Genomic DNA, 22,609 nt, shown 5'->3' with positions numbered 1-22,609 from the left:
GCACCAGAATGATCTAAGTGTTTCCAATACACAGGGTAAGAAGTTCCCATTCTGCCTAAGGAGCAGGGAGTTTAAAGCAATATTTTCAGAAGTACAGACAACCCAGAAAGAGAAGAAACTATTTCTTTCATGGCATTTGAAAAGGTGAACAAAGAAAGATAGGGTTTACGTCCACCTGATCTAAACTGCCTAATACGTTTCTTCAGACCTAGCTCCCACAAAAGGGAACTGTAAGTTGGAAAGCAGCAGATGTCAGGAAGGCTGCACCCTAAACTGTTAACAACAGCTTCCCTCCTAGGAGCTCGAGAAAGGGAAGAGGCAGAGGAAGGGAGGAAGAGTGTCCTGCTGGATTCTCCCTCCACACTGCTTAAATCGGTCCCAAGTTAACAAGTATTGTCTATAATTTTTATTTTATTTTTTTAACTGGAGTATAGATGATTTACAATGTGTTAGTTTCAGGTGTACAGCAAAGTGAATCAGTTATACATATATCCACTCTTTTTTAGATTATTTTCCCGTATAGGTCATTACAGAGTATTGAGTGGAGTTCCAATAAAAATAAGTTTTAAAGGGAAAGAAAATTACCTTATATGTGACACTGAACACATCAAAGTAATACGACCGAGAGATTCAAAGACCCTATAGGGAAACAAGGTCTCTAGGAAGATGAAAAGATGTTTGTGGAACATGGAAATTGAATCCCTTTGTCCCCAAGAGAAGATGTTCCCTTGTAAACACTGTGTTTGATTCAAAAACAAAAGGACACCGAAGTTTATAAACAATTCTGAAATCAAAGCTCACTGAATGTATGTGTAAGTCACACTGACTGGTAACAAAAATATATGATGGCCCATGGACTATGGGATTAGAAGAATACTCAGATGTCCTTTCTTATGGGGTCAGCACCTGAAGCAAGGTTCCCTAACTAAGGGGACCAAGGCAAGCCGATCTGAGACATGCTGCATCTGTTCTTGCTTCTTTTGGCCAATGTGATGTTATCAAGGTTCTGTATTCCTGCCTAAACCAGGAAGAAAATCAAATGCATAATGGGGTGTGGGAGCCATCCCGTCTTCTAATTTGTAACTTACCAACTCACCTGTAGCTTCACGCACCTTCTTCCTATTTCTGTATTATACCTAAAGCATAACCTACACCTTGACAATTCAACATCAGGTAGATTTCATAAATTACAGAGAAAGGCCAGCAATTCAATCACCCACCCTTTCCCTCATCAGTGAAATCTCATGGAATGTTGGTTGTCGGACATGGTGACAAGAAAACAGGACATCCAACCATCCTGACTTGTTAGAATCACCATCTAAATGGGATGCCACACCATGAGACAACCACCAAATAAATGCCAACGTAAATTTAGTTTACAATATAGAGGGCCCTACCGAAAATGTGTTTCGGTATCTGATGAACAGCAAGCATCCTTTCTCACTCTGCACTAATCTGCCTAATTCCTTGGATTACCTGAGATGATTTGGAAAAAAGGAAAAATTTAAAAATAAATTCCTTCAAACTACTTAAAAGAAAATATCCTAAAATTACCAAAAATACATAATTTTTTCTTTTAAATTCATTTAACCTTTCTCCTCAGGAAAAAGAAAAGTTCAATATACAATTTACTCCAGAGAAAACACCTTGCCTTTAAATTTTTAAATTCCAAGGCGAAGAAAGGAAGGAAGGCATGTAGAGAGGGAAATCCTTTGCAATTTCCTATATATTTCTAAACAAAGAAATGTTTTCAAACTATACACTAAGGTTTTCAAGGTATACACTGTCAGAGTCCATGCAGGGGGAGGAATTCTGATGAACCTGCCAGTCCAAGATTAGAGCAACCAGGTGTTTCTATAATCAATCAGAGCTGGAGAGGTGAGACCGTGAAAATGCATGCTTGATGGCTGTGCGGACAAAAATGCAGTGGTTACTATGTGGTGCTTCTTCAGCCACGAGACCTCACATGTGTCCACAAGGCCTTTCCCTGGTTCCTCTGCTTTTGTCTGAAAGAAGCTATAGATCAAATTGCAAACCTCAGGCTTGCAAGTCAAAAACCCACCTGTGGAAGAAACCGCTTCCATTAATGGTTCTTAATGACATACTTTGTTCATTTGCAGTTTAACATACAGAGTCTGTTCACTACTGTGGAAAATGCATCATGCACTCCAGGAACTGGTTCATTAATGACAAAGAAGCATCCTTAAATTACAATACCCAATTGAATAGGGCTGTTATTAAGAAACCTAAAGGATATCTCCAATATGTAAATACATAGCAATACGATTAATCATTCCATGTCGCCTAACATAAAAATCAATAGTATGAATAAAGCCATAAATCAATTAAATCAATGTAGAAACCAGAGGCTAATCCTGCAAAGCTTCATGAATTTATAGGCTGAACGACGACCATGTGAGGAATGAGTAATGCGAATTTCCAATCCCTATGAATTCCAAAGATTAGTCCTAAATTTACTAGAAGCTGTCAACAATTTAAAACATGTTTTATAAAGCTTCATATTTTAAGCATAACTCTACAAAAGAAAAGGGATTAACCAGAAAACACTAATTTAGCTTTTCAAAATCAGTCATTCAACCCACTGGCAGCAAAATGTTGGTAACATGAGTTTGTGTGTGTGATTTTCTATCAAGTTCTTGCAAACCAGTGGGAGAAGGAGAGATTTGCCCAGGACTCTCCAGCACACGCTAGCATGTCTGACTGTACACAGCTACCTCCACTGAGAAGCAGGTATGTTCTATCTCAGCAATTTAAATCTTTAAAAATTAAATGATGAATTTACTCAGACTATACTATTAGAAAGGATATTTATTCAAAATAATCTGTATCATCATGTATAAATTAGTACACTCAGTATTACGCCTTGAAAATGTATATTCATAGAAAAATGGGCCAAGATTAAGCAAATTAGCTGTTTTTCTATTAACCATTTACTTCATAATAATATGCTTACGATTTAAAAACTATAAAAGAGAAAAGAAAAAAACATTTCTCTCACTTACCTTTCCGTAATAAATAATTCATAATATTTTCATACATAAAACTTTTGAAAATATGCAAAATATTTTCATAAAGTACTAAGTATTTTAAGTATTTGAAGTAATCATTTATGATACTCTCCTTTAAACTGTAATTTGAAGCTCTTAGAATGCCATCTTACACGAAATCATATATTTTTATTTGATCTTCCACCTACCTAAGGATACTAAAATCTGTCTAAATAGCTACCAAACCTATCCGCATTGCTATGCCTACACTTCTTTCTTTTCATTTATATGACACACTTCACTACTTTATATAAATGAAGTATAAAAATGCACAAGTTAAATAGAGATTAAACTAATTCAGTATGAAATATAAATTTACCACTTGTTCATTTTTATTTAGATTAGGTCTCCCAGTTCTAACAATTTATTCATGCTTTAACTTAGGACATATTTCTGGCATAACTAAATTGAGGGTTGCAGCTAAGGCCAGTGTTACCAGGACATAGTAACATATAAGGAAACACGGGTATATTATTCAAACCAATTAGTATAGATTTAAATTTTAATCATTTCACGATTACATATTCTAAGTAATAAAAACTTTTTAAAACGATGATGTCCCTTTTAAAAATGATATGGAAATGATTTTTCAACATATTTGGGTAATTTCTCTTCCACTGGATATAACTGCCTTAATAGGAATATAGATTTCAGCTAATATATTTTAATATAATATCAAGAATTACCTTTGAATTAGACAAAAACCACTACTAACACAAGTCCGTGTCATCTCTTCCAAAATTTGTCCTTCAGGTTAAAAAAACAGACTATTATAGTAAGTAAAACACACATATTTCTCCACATTTTATTTTATTATTCCTTAATTCATACAAGTTTAAATAATCTAAGGTATAGGCAAAACAATTATGATTCTTGTGAACACCAGACAACTTAAATAAATCTTAGATCTGTAAAAACCTAGTGACTGTCAATTTTCACCCAAGCAGAACAGAAAGATTTAATGTAAAATCTATTTCCAAGAGAAAACCTTGCCTTTACTTGGGCGGGGAGGGGGGAGAGGGTATGCATAAAATACCTATTAATTGTGGCAATACCCAGAACTTCAATCACATTAGAGTAAAATTTTATGCTAAACCATTTGGATCTTTTCCACCCTAACAGAATTTTAATTGGTTTCTCTATGCAAGAGTTTCAGTACTTCATCACTACGTTTTAAGAGTCTCTGCAAATAAGAAAACAACTGACTTAAAATTTGTTTTTAAAGAATCCCTTTCCTACTTCCTGGTAAGAATCACAGATTGCTTCCCAATGAAAACACAGCATCCTCTCTATTTGCTTTCACAGTAAACTTTAAATAGTGGGAGATGTCCTTTTTCTGAGCACAGAAATGAATACAATGCCCAACAATCAATCACCGGCGGGTGAAGTTCACATTGTTTAATAAACAGTAATACTTGGGACACTTCCGAATGAAATACTTAGGTGATGGGGTTAAAAATATTAAAAAATAAGGAAGTCCTGTTACTTTTCTTTTAACTTTATTTGCATCAGTCACATTTAAGAGTTGGAATGTTTATCTTTTTTTTCTGTTTTTATTATTTTATTTTTCAATACTCGTTTTAAAACAAACATTTGACGTTAACATAAACATCTAAATAATGTGCTATATCTTTCTAAATTTAAATAATAAAAAATATGTACTGCCAATTTGACTTAAGACACATTTTTCTTCATTAGTAAGATTGCTCAATTTGCTTTTTTCCTCAAATTTTAATTTTTTAAATAGCACTCTGTTGAAATGATAATGAAAAATTCAATCTAACCTAATTTCTTTTTTTTTTTTAACATCCTGGAATGTATCTTTAAACAAGGAGTAACTCCCAATGTGATGTGGAGGACCCATGTGTGAGATGGAATTCTATTCTTAGACTCCTTACAATTTCCCGTGGTAATTAGGAAGCTATATGTCCCCAGTAGAATGATGCTAACAAGCTCCTGCAGTTTCTACTCTAGCAAGAAATCAAAGGGACCCAAAACAGACAACTCACTTCAGTTAAAGGATTATGCAGTCTGGTTATTAAAGCGTAGAAAGCGTTTCTACTGTTTTATATCTGAAGAGACTTTCTAAAAGAATCAGATGCTACAGCCAAGATTATTTACTCAAGAAAGAAGAAAACTAAAGAATGGCCATGGAACGTATTTAGGGAAAAAATATATAAAAGCTATTAGAAGAAGCTCATTTCAGATAACTTGTACATTTTGAAACTTTCCCCAAGAAAGATGGGAAGATAACATAACAAACCTCTATTGCTCCTTGTAATTTCTCATGAAACATCAACACTCTTCCCCCATTTAGTGAGGGTTACTATCAAATTTACAGTTAGTTGGCATCCTTCTTTGGAAATGCAAAGCCACGTAGAAATCAATGGAGTTGACATTTATGAATATGATTCACATGGGTCAATATAACCAAATACACGATGAGATAAATAAAACACCTAGAAAATGGAAAATGTTGAAGAAGAAGAAGGCTTGGCCCAACCAACAAGAGTGACACTCACGTACCTTAAGGACTTCCATTGGCACCTGGGTGGCAGAGGGGAGGGTGGTGGGCACACTGACGTTTATGGCTGGTGTCTGACTCACGGGCACTCTCTGTTGCATGAACTGGGCCGCCTGCAGCTTCTGCTGCTGCTCCCTGCGTTCCTGTTCCTGCATCTGCTCACGCATGAGTTGCTGGCGTAGCAAGATGCGTGATGTCATACTGGAGGAGCTTATTGGAGGCTTGGAGGCCCCAGGATGCTCCTCGGAACTGCTGTGGGAAAACCAAAAAACACAAATTTAGTTCCCTAATGAAACACCTCATTTGCATTCTGGGGTATCCTAAATTGCACCACACTATGAAATGAGCCTGGGCAAATATAATCAGATCGCAGAGCAGTATTGCACCTAATTGAAAATCAAGAGCTGACAGGATTTAAGTCATTAGTAGTTGAATTAAAAGAAGTCAGCTTGATTGCATCCAGGCATTTTTATCATACACTTACTTTTCTGACATTTTATACTGCATACTACTCATCACCACCAAATATAGTGCCACCATATGAAGCGCCAAGAAGAGAGGCGTCTTAATGGCACCCAGATTTCCACATTTAAAAATAAATGGTTTGATTTCCTTTTTTATAGCCAGATCTAACCAAATAACGACTCCTACGTGCTATCTAAATTCCTTGAAGGTATCTGAAATGTTTACTAACACAGAATAGTTTAAAGAAAAGGTGAACTTTGTCATGGGGAAATTTTTCTATGATACAGGGAAGTAAAAATTATTAACGAAAGAAGCATTTGGACCAGAATGTTAACACTGAACTCGACCCCAGTCAGGAAAGAGGGCAGAAGACAAGCTAGTTTGACAACCCAATTCTTCTTTCCCTGGTTTTCTTTATACTGTCTTTTCTTCTGATTCACCTTGGCAAGCCCTATCCTACACACACTTTGTGAGTTTCCCATGAGGCCTACCTCTAATGGCAATGGTACTTATACTACCCAAAACTATTTAAAAAGTTTAAACCCTTGTTGTAAGTCAAAAAGAAAGGACGTCCTGATTTTCCTAAATATGGTTTTCTATTGCTTATCTTGCCAGCTCTATGACATCAGCAAATAATTAAACCTCTCTGCCTTAGTTACCATATCCAAAAAAGAGGAATAACAATAATTTTTTTAATTACCCATTTATTGAAATGGGAGATGTTTTTTAAATGTCTTTTGCATCATTTATACGCTAAAGCCCTACCTCTTAGGGATTTTGTGAGGATTAAATAAAATAATGAATGAAATAAGGCACACAAACCCCTTAATGAGTGCTATGTAGTACTGCCTTAATAAATGTTTGCTGTTGCAATTATTATTATCTAGAAATTTTAATTGTTTCCAGTAATATCATTTTCTTTTTTAAAAAAATCCCTATTTAGGGCAAAGAATATAAAATCTTAATTAGCACTGGAAACAGAAAAAGAGTAACATTTGCCAAAATATTCACTCCAAAATTACTCTCCAAAAGAAGTATTTGCACCTTTAAGCTTCCTTCCTTGAGTATAAATCCCAATATTGTCCTTATCTTCTAACAAAGGCAAAATAAAGCCATTAAATCACAGACCAGCCTTATAAACTCCTTAAAGATAGGAACCTTCAAACTCTACAGGTAAAAAAACATGCTAAAGGATGAAGAAATGTTTGCATTTCACCCTCACATAGTTCCAGAAAATTACATAATAAAACTTATACTAGCAGTTAACTCATTACTCAGCACAGAAAACTGGTTCAACAAACCATGATAAGTTAATATAATATAATACTATATATACCCACTAAAAATGGTGTAGAGATATATTTATGGTTGTGAATAAAAACTACACAATATAATAAACTTAGAAAACCCAGCTGCAGTAAAGTATTCAAGGTAGGATTCAACTTAAAAAAATGTTCACTACAAGAATAAGTGCAAAGATAATGCTACCCTGAGCCATTGCCGGTATACATTATCACAAACCTTTAAGAAAACAACAGTATTGGGCTTCTCTGGTGGCGCAGTGGTTAAGAATCTGCCTGCCAATGCAGGGGACACAGGTTCAAGCCCTGGTCCGGGGAAGATCCCACATGCCACAGAGCAGCTAAGCTGGTGAGCCACAACTACTGAGCCTGCACTCTAGAGCCCGCGAGCCACAAGTACTGAGCCCACGTGCCACAACTACTGAAGCCCGCACGCCTAGAGCCCGTGCTCCACAGCAAGAGAAGCCACCACAATGAGAAGCCCGCTCAGCACAACCATGAGTAGCCCCCGCTCGCCACAACTAGAGAAAGCCCGCGTGCAGCAACAAAGACCCAAGGCAGCCAAAAGTACATTAATTAATCAAAAAAAAGAAAATAACAGTATTATCAATTTGATGCAGAAATTTCATTGATGGATAATTTTCCTAAGAAAAAAATTCAAAATGTGGAAAACCTGACATTAACAAAGCTGTTGACAAATTGCACAATATTGTGAACCACCTAAATTTGTCCCTTAATATGAACATGATTATGTAAATTATGAGGGGAGATGTGGGTCAAAGAATACAAACTTTTAGTTATAAGATGAGTAAGTTCTGGGGATCTAGTGCACAGCACGGTGACTGTAATTAATAATACTGTATTGTACACTTGAAATTTACTAAAAGAGCAGATCTTAAGTGTTCTCACCACAAAAAAGAAAATAAATAGTAACCACGTGAGGTGATAAATGTGTTTCACAAAGCATACATGTAAAAAATCATCGCATTATACACCTTAAATAATTTTGTTAGTTATACCTCGGTAAAGTTGAGGAAACAAATAAAACCATTCAAAAGACTTAAGAATAAAATAGGTTTAAAAAGCAGTAAATTATGATACATAGATTTGATAATATACCTTTTTTTAATCGCACAACTACAAAGTGAGAAATGCATGTCCTAAGAGTAAATTAAAAAGTAGGATCAAAAGTGGATTTACATTCTAATTTAAAATAAGGAGAGAGTGTGTATGTACACAAATACACACATGACTAGCAAGATGATCCCAGTTGCCACCGTGGGAGTGGAATTATAGGTAAATTTCTTTCTCTTTACTTTTTCCCCTGCAAACCATAATAAAGCCATAGTATTTTTTCAATGGCAGAATATATGCCACTAATTGAAGAACATGAGGAACATGAACTAATTTACAAGCATGAAGAAATAACTTGAGTGATCAAAGCCACCGTTTGGCTAGAAGACACTGGATCCATCACAGACAGTATTTTGACAATAGGATGGGAAAGTACTGCCTTATATCCAGCACACTTGTTCTCTTGGAAGTCTTCAGAATCCCAGAAGACTTAATCCCTCTTTCCTTTATAGTTTCCTACAGATGTACAAGACTGAACAATGTAAATACTCTGTATTATTTTTATAGCATACATTCATCCACACCATAAAAATACCTAGCCATTCCTCAAAAATACTCCATCCTTAAGTTTCTGCTAAAAGGCCATCAAAAGAAAATGCATTTTCCCACTTTTGAGTATGTGTTCAGAGCTCAAATGTACTTTCCTAAACCCAGAAAAGAAGGCTATTTTAAAATAAATAAATAAATAGATGGTCTTACTATTCAAAGCCTGTCAGGTTAAAACATTCCCAGAGAGACTGATCCTTTTGATAAAATCAGGAGCAAACCTTTGTGCCATAGCAAATGCAGCTGTGGAAAAATCGCACTAATTAGCTGCTCAAGACGAGCCATTGGCCGTGATACAGGGGGGAAAATCCTTTCAATTAACAGTAAAGCATTCTTGCGACGTCTTAAGTTAAAGTTACTAGTTATCAACCACACTAAGGCTGCAGACTTTAAAGTCAACTACAGTATCATTTAAAGCATTTACTGAAATAGCCTAACAGGAAAAAAAATAAATATTTATATGGTAGACCCCTATAAATAAATTAAAATTCCACAAAAGAAAAGCTAGCAGGGCTCAGCTAATTGACATTTTAATAAATCTTCTCAGAAAAAGGAAAAAGTAGTCACTTCACTACACACACTCCCTGCGGGATATTTCCATGTTAAAGATGACTCTCAGAGTCTCAGCCTTAATCTCGATCTTTTAAACATTGCTTTCTCTTAGAAATAATTGAATGGGCAATTATCACCTTGCTGACAAAAATGAAGATACCTACACTTCAAAGTGTTACCAGGTCAAATGAGCATAATGATTTAAACTCAAAGTCCAGGTTTATGTGACAATATTACAGGTGGCCAAAAGCTTATTTTTAAAATGAGGACCTGATGCTTAAACTACTAATAATAAGCAAGAAGAGTTGTCCCAATGCATTTAATTTTAAAAGCTAACTGAACTCATCCAGGGCCCAATCTGCATTAGATAATCCTAATTCCATCAGTCTGATTCCTTTTAATCAGATTATGTAAAGGTCATTTATTCAACAAATAGTTATTGAGTGTTTCCTCTGTGCCAGGTGCTGGGAACACCTGGTTTCTAATCTCATAGAGTTTAAAGCCAGGGTCACATAATTTTTCTACGATGCCTTAAAATTAAGTCAATTATGTAGATTATCTGGCTCTTATCTAGTTCCACATGGGAAGGTGTACCTCTCACCACGAGAAATCACCCTTTGAAAGCCAAATGAAGAGGAGACAAATGCCTTTACTGGCACTTACCGAATCACTGAAGCCAGACATGCAACCTCCCTGACAAGTGGGAATTGCTCAATGGTGACTCAAGGAGGACGGCCATCAACTGGACGCAAGTTCTAGCTCAGTCACTGCTGAGCAATCTGATCTTTAACGAGCCACTCAATCTCTCTGAGCCTCTCCAAAACCCACCCCCTAAATGTACAGCAGTGATTGAGTGAGCTAAGTTAAAGTGCTCAACACAGCGGCTAGAATATGGACACTTACATAAATAGCCATAAATGTGACTCAAGTTCCTACCTCGATGGCTGAATTTACATTTTTAACCTTCAAAGTCAGCCTCTTCTCTGTGATGACAGAGGTATGTGGACATGTGCTCTGAATTATCTGGTATGTTCCTAAATTCAGAGTTAATTCCACTGCCTTGATCAACCACTTAAATGTATCAGAAATTCCATGAAATCCAATACCTTGCCATCCAAACAACACCTGCCTGACCACCCCTCACCTTTAACAGTGATGCCAAAACCCCCTCACCAGACTTTAGGAATCAGTCTTTGGTCTCCATATCATCGTCATCCAAGACATGAATCTGGTTGTCAGTTGAAACTTACCTTTCAGGAGGAAGGAGCTGATACACTTTCCCCTACATTTCCTCTCTTCAATTCCTCAGGCAGAGTACAGCCCTGACACTTACTAACCTGTGGCCATGGCCAAGTCAGTCAATCTCTTTGAGCTTCGGTTTTCCCTTACTTATAGACTGTTTAATATATCTGCCTCTCAGCATTGTTAGGAGGATTAAAATTTGTAATAGATGTAAAAAGCTTAGCACGATAACCAGAACATAGGTCACATAAACTGGAACAGAGCTCAAAAATTAGTGGTAAAATAATATGAAACCATGAACATGCTACTTCTTTTTTGATGCAAGGAGGTGAATTTCCATAAGCCTATATGCAAGTTTGGACCATAGCAGATCTGCCTTTTAAGGTTTAGGCGATCCCTATTTAATTCAGAGAATCTGACAAAGTTTTGCTGGAGTGGAGGGAAGATAATTTACCCTGCAGTTCTCTCACCAGATATAAAGTAAAAATCCTAACATTTTTCTCCAGGAAAAACTAATCTTCTTTATAATCATTCAGGTGATAGAGCTCAAAGCCTAGCATTTGCCTGTACTGGATACAATGTAATTATGTCCAGGAAAGCACAATGGCTAATCACATACACAGTGGAGATGCAGGAAGGCATGATAATTAACCTCATGCACAGGTAAGAAAGCTATACGGAGAACACGTTAAGCTACCAGGGTTTCCAAATGCAAAAGGCTGGCTGCCACAATATCTGCTGTCTAAAGTCAAAATGCCCAGGCTCTATACCTAGAAATTCTGACTTCAGGTTAGCTAAGGCCTAGGAGTCAATGTGTCTACAAAAACTCTGCTCCTGATTTGGATGCCATGCTTAGAAACTAGAACACCTAAGATTACCCATTTGTTTAGTAGAAGAGCTGGGACATGAACCCACATCTTTGATTCTTAGACCAGAACACTTTCTTCCATGTCTGAGGAAATGCACATTCCATTCCCCACCTCCAGTAACCCTCACAAGAGCTCTGAAGAGTCCTTCTGATACTGAACCCAACATGTTGAACGGAATGAAATGGGAAGGACTACTTACTCCTGCCAAACAGGCTATAAAATCAAACAGACAAAAACATTTGTGCAGATACTGCCAATGGATCGTCATGGTTACAACACAACTACTCTATCATTAGGAAAAAATCCACAGGTTGAATCTACAAAAATGTTGTTCTGTCAGCAAAAAGAAATTTTTAAGAGTCTTTAGAAAGTAAGTCCAAGCGCATAAATCACCGAAATAAGAGTCAGTAAATGGACATATCTTTTTAAATGGCAGTCTGGGTATCTAACATTTTAGAATGATCAGCACTTCCATTATCTTAACCTTTCCATTCCTTCCAAAGTCATCGCTTTGTAAGCGTAAAGATGGCTTCTTCATCGTGAATGGTGGAAGCAAGTACCAACAAGAAAATACATTGTTACTTGTCTACATGATATATATATGAAATATATGGTATGTCTGATATATGGTATATATGATATATATGATAAATATATATCTCACTTAAAATAGCTGAGAGTATAACTCATGTAAACATGAAAGTACCAGATTTCACAGTTTGGCTTCAAAAATTGAGATCTTGTGCACTTCAGGCATCACCAACCTTGGTTTTAGTGGTCAAGAAAAAAACATGAAAACATGCCAAACATCCAGCTTTTTCTGGTAACATTACCAGCTCAGACAATAAATACTACAGGTTTCTGGCATGGAGGAAATAAAAAGACTTGCAGAGTGTACCTTGTCTTCCCCCTCTTCTTTCCTTCAACAAATATTTGAATGCTTTGGCAAAGCATGTCCAAGGGCCGGGTTCTGCTAGACGTGAGGGTAGCATGGTGTCCAGAGTGGACAGAACACCTGTCCTCTGGAGCTCTTTACTCTCCAGGGTACAAAAGGAGGAAAGTATTATAAAAAGCAAGAACCAGCAATCATATGCAAGTTAAAAATCTAAAACTGTTACTTTTCAACACCTGTACCCCAATTAGTTTGAAAACATCGGAGTCTCTCCGTATCTACTCAGGATTAGTATTCTTTAAGCTGGACCTTTGACAGATGCCAGTAAGAGTAATTTCAATAACTGATTACATCAAAATCAAAGAGGAACATAATGAGATTCCCAATATATCAATATTCTTCAAAAGAGCGTACAAAAAAATGATACCCTGGAGTGCAGGAAGAAAAGATTAAAATTTATATAAAATTTATCCATCATTTCTATTTTTGTACATGTTGTATATTATAATATAGTATTAGTATAGTGGCACATGTATAAAATTTATAAGTAAAATAAAACACGTTGAGAGAGTCTGCTTGAAAAAAAACCTTACTTTAACTAGGAGGGACGGCCAAAAATGTTTGAGACCTCTGTAATATTAGACCAATGCTCTTCTAGGCAACGTTCCTCATCAGATGTTTTTTAAGTTGATTATTTTCACCCCTCCCAAAGAGAGTTTCTCACTTCTATACACTCCAACCAAGGAGAATCTCTTACTAAAAGGTATTTTCCAACAAGGATATGAAGGTGCCATTTCCTCATTTTAAGGCCATGACTGTCCTCCATTTCCCACAGATGCCACCACGGGTTTCCATGCTCCCCTAACTCTCAATTCCCCTTGAAGAAATTATATCCGTCAGCCTACTATCAAAAAGCTATAAAGCGGATGAAGCTGAGGGTCCCACACTCACACTTCTTGTCTCTCCTATCAAGCTGCCTTTCACTAGACCATGTTGTAGAATTCTTGTTTACACTGTCCGACTATGGAATCTCATTCATATCTAGACGCCATGCGTTAAAAGGCTCTGAAAAATTCGCCTATAAGGTGTAAGTAATTGATATGGCATGACAAGATATCCCACTTAAGAGTATTTTAAAAGAAAGAACTTTTTATCCAAAACTATGACAATCTAATGACAGAATTCAGACATGAGTGTGAAAGTAATTGGAAGGATCTTTTTAAAGACAGAAAAGCCATCTATCTCTACTCAAATAACTGCCCCAGTCACAGGGCATGCTCTGTCCACTTGTCTAGACAACGTCACAACAGGTCAGAGAAGATTCAAAAGCCTTAATCGCTTAACAATTACTGCATGTCTAGAACATATCAACCAAGATGCAAAGTCTGCAATACTGTGTGGAAATCAAGACAAAAGTACCGATTGTGATCTCAGGAGCAGTGAATGTGTGCACCTGTCATGGTTTAAAAGCCAGCCTTACAAATAGTGGTAATGATTTATGGTGGTCACATGGTACTTGTGCCTGCCCAGCATCCTGTCCCACTTCTTTGGCAAAGGACCCTGATTTCACCTTGAAAAATCAGTCTCCTCACTTTTCATTCCCAAGGTAGGTTATGGCGGTGCTGCCAACTCCAGACATAGAAGCACAACGTAAGTTGGACCAATCAGCATACCCATCGAATGTGCTTGTGCTCTAAAATGGTCCAATAACAGTCAGCCCTATGCTGAGTAGAAATAGAAATATTGACTAGAAATACTGGGGTAAAAGACCTCTATGTATACTAATGTTTGGAAAGATGCTGGGATATAAATCTGGAACTTCCTGGACCTATGTGAAAAGAAAGCCAAACTAAATGAAACAGTGATGAGTTGAAAGAGGGAAAAGAAGCCTGAGAAGGAAGAATGAAGAAGGAGCCAGTGTTTAGATGACACAGAGCATCTGGATCAAACCATCCCTGAAGTCTTGATAACCCTGGACATAGGATATTGATTTACAAGGGACTCCCAATCTCCTTTTCTGTTTAAGCCAGTTGGATGTGCTCTGTTATACCACAGCTCATTTCTGTGGCATTTTAGAAAGTAACAGTTATTCCAAAAACGAAAAAAAATCAATGTTTCAGCCTAAGAGCTACAACTCAAACAATCTAGTATCCATTCTATTTTCTCCTCGTTTAGGCTGGTACACTGCCACTCACAACATTTCCCAGCTTTCCAGGAGCTAGGTTGGCTTCACGCCTAAGTTTTGCCCATGAGACTTAAGCAGAAAGGTCATGTGGTACGTCCAAAAATTCTCCCTAAAGAGATACCCATCTTTGCCATCACGTCTCCTTGAATTTAGCTGTAATGGCTGCAGGACTGGCAGCCACTCTGAACCATGAGGATGAGAACCAGACTTAAGGACAGAGCTGGAATGTTCCTGGCCCTTCATGACCAGATAGAGCCAGCACTATGAGGGCAGAGATTTCTGTTTTATTCACATATAAATTCCCCAGCACTTAAAAAATACTTAGCATATAGCAGGATGAAATAAATATCTATCCAAAGAGTAAATCTGGTGTCTCTATTCTAACAAATACCCCACCTCCTAAAATCAGATAACACTAAAACCTTAGTGTTGGAAGACCTTTAGTCAAACCATTTGCTTGAGTCATTCAGTGGCAGAGAACACATTTTTTCCAAAAAGCTCAGTTCTAGAGACCTACTGTATTACCTTAATTCTAAGACAAACTTTCCTTCCATGTTTTAAGAGTTCTCAAGTCAGAATAGATCATATAATCATTGTATATATTCAGTAGAGTTTTCATCTCCCCTGAACAGTCACCTTATAATCAACATTGAATTGGATATAAGGAAATCCATTTGATAGACAAATACTGTGGCACTGGACTAATCATAGCCACTCAAAAGCTCAAAGGAGTTATAGTTTGGATAACCCAGAAATCTGAGCATCGGAGAAACACACTTAATTAAAAGGCAGAGGAAGAAACATCAATTCATTCAGTATCTGAAATGAGAATCCACAGAATGGAACAGAGAAAGGCACGAGACATGGGCCCAGAATACCTCTGTTGAGATCCCAGCTGTCGTTTCTCAGCTATATGACATGGGCAGGACCTTTCACCTGCCCAAACCTTAATTTTGTCATCTACAAAATGGAGGTAGGAAAAAGTACCTTTGTCACAGAGCAAGTATGAGAACTGAATGTATTAATGCAAGTAAGATTCTTAGCGTAGTGGCCAGCACACCCTGCAGACAATAAGTAATAGGCAATGGATTCTTCTGTGCTGTACTTCAATTCCTGGATTGGTACCCTCTGAGGCTCCTAGTAACTTGAAACTAGTGAAAACTGACAAGTTATTTTCTAGGAAGCCAAATCTCTTACAATGTTGCCTTCTGCTATGGTGTTTCTTTGCTTTCCTAGAGGAAAACACAAAAGAAACAATTAATTCACAGTGTGTGCCCTCCAAAAGAGCAGGCACAAAGAAGTTAATGGGCAACAGCTCAGTGAACAAGTTTTGTCAAAGATGTGTGCTAAGAATTTCATTCTGCGAGTTCATAAAGGAAGCATGTTCCTGTAGCCAGTATTCTAGTTAACCGGAAAAAAAAAAATTCAAAATCAATTAAGCAAAAGTAGTTGAAATTAAGAATTAATTTGGGTGTAAATTCAAGGATGACACCACTACTGTCCTTAAGCTGAATGGCATGTTTGATCCAATCATGATATCCATTAATTTGCTTAAAAATAATATTTCAAAAATTAGTACGTTTTAGGGGACGTTGTTGTGGGGTATGAATCACAAAGAATAGCCATCATCTCCCTAACTAGTATCTGATTTACAAAGCAGAAAATTATAACATTTCTAACAGCACGACATTTTAAATACACAATTATGTATACTCTGTTCATAAAATGTTCTATCATTTTAGAGAAATGAGTAAACTGTTTTAATGACATACAATGAAAAACATCTATAAAAGCAAACAATACAGCAAAAATAGCAAATGAAAAATAATTTTAAAAGCTACTGTAAAACCTTTTAAAGATTTACCTACTGAACATTAGGAACTTTTACCACAATTACATTTATGGGAATTTTATTTTTTTCAGAATCAAATTCTCAAAATAGTTCTGCTACATTTAGTATTTTTCCATTATTCTTGCAGTCTTTAAACACACCTTCACAAGCTGCTGAACATAATGCTTTTCTGACTTAATCAGAACCTCTCTCATGACCCAGGAACGTTCAGTAAATAATTATTAAGCTCCAGAGGTGGCTTTTGCTTAAGTTGATTTGCTTGAATGCTTATTCACTTAGGGACACAGCTTTTAGTATTGTTTTAAAATCTTATCGCCTAACATTGAAAGTAAATGTTGAAGGAAATGGGGGAGTGGGAGGGGAGAGCTATGATCCATTTAGCATTTCTCCATTTTAGTATTTCTTTGAAAGTGCCAATTTCAAGCTTGTTCTACATTTCTATGCCAGACAGATGATTCTGATTTTGGATGTTTTGTTTTCCTCTCAAAGAGAAAAAAAAAATCAATATGCAGAAATGCAAATGAGATGTTTATTAATGCAACTGTTACTACTCCACAGTTGGGGGGGATGGGGGGGCAGGGGGGGAGAAAGCAAAAAATCCAAAGTGTTTGCAATGGGGCAATTTTGACCAATGTCACTAAGCACGCTCGTTTTCCTGAAGAAAACCCTTTTTTATTCATCACAAAGCTGGGCTGTAGTCTACCTAGTAATCATAAATCAAGCTCTGTTCTCACTCAGATTTTTCAAGCAGTCATTTTCTGGCATGATTAATTTAAGACCAACATTCCATTTCAAAAGAGAAGGCAGAGCTAATGGGCTAGCATTTCAATCCTGCCTCCCCCCACAAATTAGTCGTTATCCTTGTCATAGCCACCTACTAGAGGTTACAGCTGAAGCCGATTAAAGCCACAGTCACAGAGTAACAGTTCCAGTATTTTTAACTCCGAATAGTACCTCCCCTTTCTCTGTCCTCCCCTTAAAAAACAAAAACAAAAAACAAAACCAGAAAACAAAACTCCTGTCAAGTGGTCCCAGGATTATTTCCAGAATAAAACTTCACTTACAGATATAAGCTTTCAAAGGAACAGGGCATGAACATCTGAACTCTAAGCGCCTCCATCTTTTTTCCTTTAAGGTGTTCTGCAAGCCCTTGGTGAAGAGTGAAAGTCAAAGTTAGTTCTGGCACTGGCTGTGTCACTAGGGGTGGCTCCTGATAAGGCCCTGGAAACTCCAATCCAAGCACAGCTCGTGCTACAACCGTGCCTGGTGTCTGTCTGAAACAGCAGACCTGTTTAATCCAGTACCTACTGTACCTGCAGGACAAAAATGCTGCCTCACCCTGCAACGGGGGCTTCGCCAGGACACAGGCACCACCAGAAATCCAACCCAGCAGCCAGGTGACACCTTGGGATGCTTACTTAGCCCTCCGGAGCACAGACAGGTACCGGTGGAGGCTCGCAGTGGCTGCGCATTACAGAGAATGGGAAACCTGAGGTAATTTCACATACCGGTGAATTTCTAACACTTAAAAGACCCACAGAATCCAGGAGGGTTGTGGGACAGCTTCTGCCCCTTCTCAACTGGGGAGACCTCTAGCATCAGCTCATCACACACCTCTAGCTGCTTTGCATCCATGCACAGGCATTTCTGGAACTGGAGCTTGATTACTGAACGTGCTCTCCTGCTGACAAGCTAGAGATCTGGACAACATTCCTTACCCTCAGATCCCAAGAATATACGGAGGGCTACCCTTGCCCAGTCCTGGTGGAAGTCAAACACAAGCTGCTTCAACTGTGGGCACTATCTTTTAGGACATCTTTAGGCCATACATCTGTGTATTCTTAGATTGTCATCTAATTAAATTCTGAACGTGCCGAAATAATAATACATGCTCTCAAAAGATGCTTTAAAATTGTGACATGACCTCAATATTATCAAATACTGATGCAGCTCCTACAGACTCAGCACACCAAGGATGTCCTGCCCACTTATGAAAATATGTCTTTCTCCCTACACACAATTCAGAGGTCAGAACAAAGACATCTGACATGGACTAGCTGTGTATCCTGGGCAAGTTACTTCACCTCTCTGTGCCTAAGAGTTTGTCTCCGAAGTACATAGTTGGAAAACAATGCAGTCTCTATAAGCCATAATCCAACTTGAATTTTATAATGTAATGAAATTATCTTTCTTTAATTTCCCTTTAATAATAGCAAATATCCAGCCAGCAGTCTCCGACAAGCTATTTCTGGCTCTTTTTATTCTTTGTTCATTTTTTCTTTTGTAGAATAAATATTTATGGAACACCTACTACGTCCCAGGCACTGTGCAAACTCTTGGAGTTTACAGTCTAGTGGGACACATATTAAATAATCACCCAAATATATAATGAAATGTGGTAAATGCTACAAGGAGCTGGGAAAGCTTAAAATGTAAGGGTCAGAAAAGGTTTCCCTTAGGCAGGGGCCTCTGGGCATAGAAGTGAGTGGGGGTAGCAGTCATGAGTTACGGTGTGGAGCGAGACATGGGAGAAGAGTCTCTGAGCAGTGGTAATGACATGTGCAAGAATCCTGAAGTGGGGAGTTAGAAGGAAGATTCTTTGCGGCTGGAGGACAGAGAGTAAGGGAAATCATGGCGTCCGTGAGACTAAAGCAGTGGCTAGGACCAGACCATCAGGATCTGGGAGACCAGAGAAGAGTCACTGATTTTGTTCCAAAATGAACAGGAAACCACTGAGAGGTTGTAAGCAGGGAAGTGATGGGCTCAGATCAGAGTTTTTAGAAACGTCCCTCTGGCGGCTGCTATATCGGGAACCACCTAGAGAAGGAGCAAGATTGGCTACTGCAATAGTCCTAGCAGGATGTGATGATACTTTATGGGGGACGGGGAGGGGAGAAGGGACAAGAGTGGAGAGAAGTGGATTAAAGTGGGTAGATTACTGTTAAAGCTAAAGACCAATAAATAGAAGGAATGGGGGTGGGGTGGGGAATCCACGTCCCTGATGCAAATGATTGCATTCATTAACAATAGTTATTGAGGAGTTTCTACACACTTGGCATTGTGCGGGGTACTAGGGTTTACAGATGACTAAGATGCCACACTATTCCCCTTACTAACCTACTCCACACCTCACTTCTCCTGCCTCTAGCACAGTTTGGCATAAAAATCAAGAACACAGGTTCTGGACTTCCCTGGCAGCGCAGTGGTTAAGAATCTGCCTGCCAATGCAGGGGACACGGGTTCAAGCCCTGGTCCAGGAAGATCCCACATGTCGCAGAGCAACTAAGCCCACGCGCCACAACTACTGAGCCTGTGCTCTAGAACCTGCGAGCCACAACTACCGAAGCCCACGTGCCTAGAGCCCATGCTCCACTACAAGAGAAGCCAATTGCAATGAGAAGCCTGTGCACCGGAACAGAGAGTAGCCCCCGCTCACCACAACTACAGAAAGCCTGCACACAGCAACGAAGACCCAACACAGCCATAAATTAATTAATTAATTAATTTAAAAAAAAAAAAAGAAGAACACAGGTTCTGGTGTCAACTTAACCAGGTTCAAATCCCACCACTTACTCATTCTGTGACCTTGTGCAAATTTACTAAACTTTCCATGTCCCAGTTTCTTCACTTGAGAAAGGGGAAATGATAAATGGCTATCCTGTAGGTTATTGTTAAAACTGAAGGAAACAATATATGTAACGTGTATGGCACAGTCTGACACACAGTAAGCTCTCAATTAAAAACAGCTCTTACAATTATGATTGTAGTTGGAACTGTCTATTCTCGATGCACACTGACCAATCTACAGAACCAATGGAAATGCAACAGAGTGAAAAAAAAACATAAAGAAACTGGAAGATCAAAGAAAACAGAGAGGGAAGGAAATTACCATATCAGGACCTTAAAGGGATGATTTTTTTAAAAGACCAAGCTGGACTCTCTCCCACCTTGGACACTATTTGAAGCTGCATTAAGTTACAATGCACCCGGGGAAGTTTTACAACTGAAACCCTGATTTATTACATGCTTACACACAGGGAAAATCTGTACCCTCTGTGGGCTCTCAAACGTTGATCACGAAACCAATGGAATCAATTCCAGCCATTCCAGCAGGGACAGAATGTGGTGGCAAATGCTCCCCTGGCGTGTCCCGCCAATGACATCGCCTGACATTTTGTCCTGGTCAATCTACCACCCCAAGGAGGCTAACAGTTGACCATTTACGTAAGTGTTCAAGTAAAATTACCTTTAAGGGGCACGTGTTCAACTTATTCATGGTACTTCAGAAATATCTATATTATGCTAATGTTCTTGGGGGATCTCCCTGAACACAGCAATGAAATACCCACTGGCAAATGGAATAAAGGTTGACTTACACATCTGACACCATCTACAAAATTCATAAAACATTACATACATTTCCACGATACTGCCCCTCAAGTAGTCATGCAATTATTCAACAAATGTCTTCTGAGGGGCAGGAACCATGTCTGTTTGGTTTACAATTGTATCCCTAGAACCTAGTAGAATAAATAGTCCATGGTTCAGGAATAAAGACGCAGACATAAAGAATGGACTTGAGGACATAGGGAGGCGGAAGGGTAAGCTGGGACGAAGTGAGAGAGTGGCATGGATATATATACACTACCAAATGTAAAATAGCTAGCTAGTGGGAAGCAGCCGCATGGCACAGGGAGATCAGCTCGGTGCTTTGTGACCACCTAGAGGGGTGGGATAGGGAGGGTGGGAGTGAGACGCAAGAGGGAGGAGATATGGGGATATACGTGTATGTATAGCTGATTCACTTCGTTATAAAGCAGAAACTAACACACCATTGTAAAGCAATTATACTCCAATAAAGATATTTTTTAAAAAAAAAGCCCATGGTTGATGTTCATATGTTTAAAATGGATTAATCTCTAATGTGTAAGCAACTCTCTTGTTCACATTTGTACTATTCAGATATGTATCCTAAGTGCATATACATATATAAATCCACATGTATAAACACATACATATATACATAAATGCATATATACACCGAAATCCTAAATTTAAACACAAACTAAGAATTGGTAGCAGAGGAAAAAGAAAGATACTATTTTTTAACACGAAACGCTGAATGCAGAATAAAAATATTACCTGTACTCCAATACAATTCAAATCTTAATTACTACTCCTTGCCCCAAATTCTAGCAAATCAACTAGAGTCATCAAAATTCTTACTGACCTTTTTCAAAGACAACCTTAACTAAAATGGAACTTAAAACTATCAAACATCCAAGTGACAGCCAACTTTTCCTTTTTCTTTTTTTCTTTTTTTTGGGCTAAATTTGGGCCTCAATCTTTTTTGAAGGAAAAATTCAATCACTATGTTGAACATGTTAGAGAAGAGATAAGAGGTTTTACTTGTTATCCTGTCCAAAACTCAGCTGAAGAAAAGTAGAACCACTGTTTTATCACAGTCAGAATTCTTCTTGTTTTATTTGGGTATCAAATGTTTTATTGCCCCCAAAGCACATCATTTTCTTATATCTTTCCTTCTGATAGTTATTGCTCTTTTCAGTAAACTACTTCTACTCACCACCCTCAAAATAGTTAACATTTGAGGACTTAATACATGCCAAGGACTATACTGACCCATGAACTACACCCCTACATACAATTTAGGAAGCACCTATCCTTCATGTTTTATTGTGATCCCAGCCAATGGTTCCCAAACGTGTATCCCTATCAGAAGCACCTGGGGACATTTCTCCCCACTCCATCTCCTTAAAATCAACTCAGGAGCATTTAAAAATACAAATGTCAAGAATCTTTCCCCAAACAAATGATTGAGACTCTCCAAAGACATCGTTTTGAATTCCATATTTTTAAAAAAATTCTCATAAAGGACTAATGTGAAGTAAGGCCTGGGAACCACTATTATACAACATAATACACATAATTATATATAATATATTCTATGTAAATTATCTC

At 37.9% G+C, this 22,609-nt stretch overlaps 1 protein-coding gene across 10 annotated transcripts in view; it reads right to left on the bottom strand.

The window, feature by feature from the left end:
- The window catches only part of MITF (melanocyte inducing transcription factor), a 223,798-nt gene that overhangs the window by 82,145 nt on the left and 119,044 nt on the right, over positions 1–22,609 (bottom strand). For 5 of the 10 annotated variants that reach the window (XM_067755171.1, XM_067755173.1, XM_067755181.1 and 2 more), the window contains one exon: positions 5,595–5,844. In XM_067755171.1, coding sequence (XP_067611272.1) covers positions 5,595–5,844 — 250 coding nt within the window. Of the gene's footprint in view, positions 1–5,594; positions 5,845–17,694; positions 17,780–22,609 lie in introns of all 10 variants that reach the window. The other 5 variants (XM_067755172.1, XM_067755174.1, XM_067755180.1 and 2 more) reach the window with 2 other exon arrangements.

The sequence above is a fragment of the Pseudorca crassidens genome, chromosome 10, assembly GCF_039906515.1.
Source record: "Pseudorca crassidens isolate mPseCra1 chromosome 10, mPseCra1.hap1, whole genome shotgun sequence".
In the NCBI taxonomy this organism is placed as follows: domain Eukaryota; kingdom Metazoa; phylum Chordata; class Mammalia; order Artiodactyla; family Delphinidae; genus Pseudorca; species Pseudorca crassidens.
This window is presented reverse-complemented; position numbering and strand designations above follow the sequence as displayed.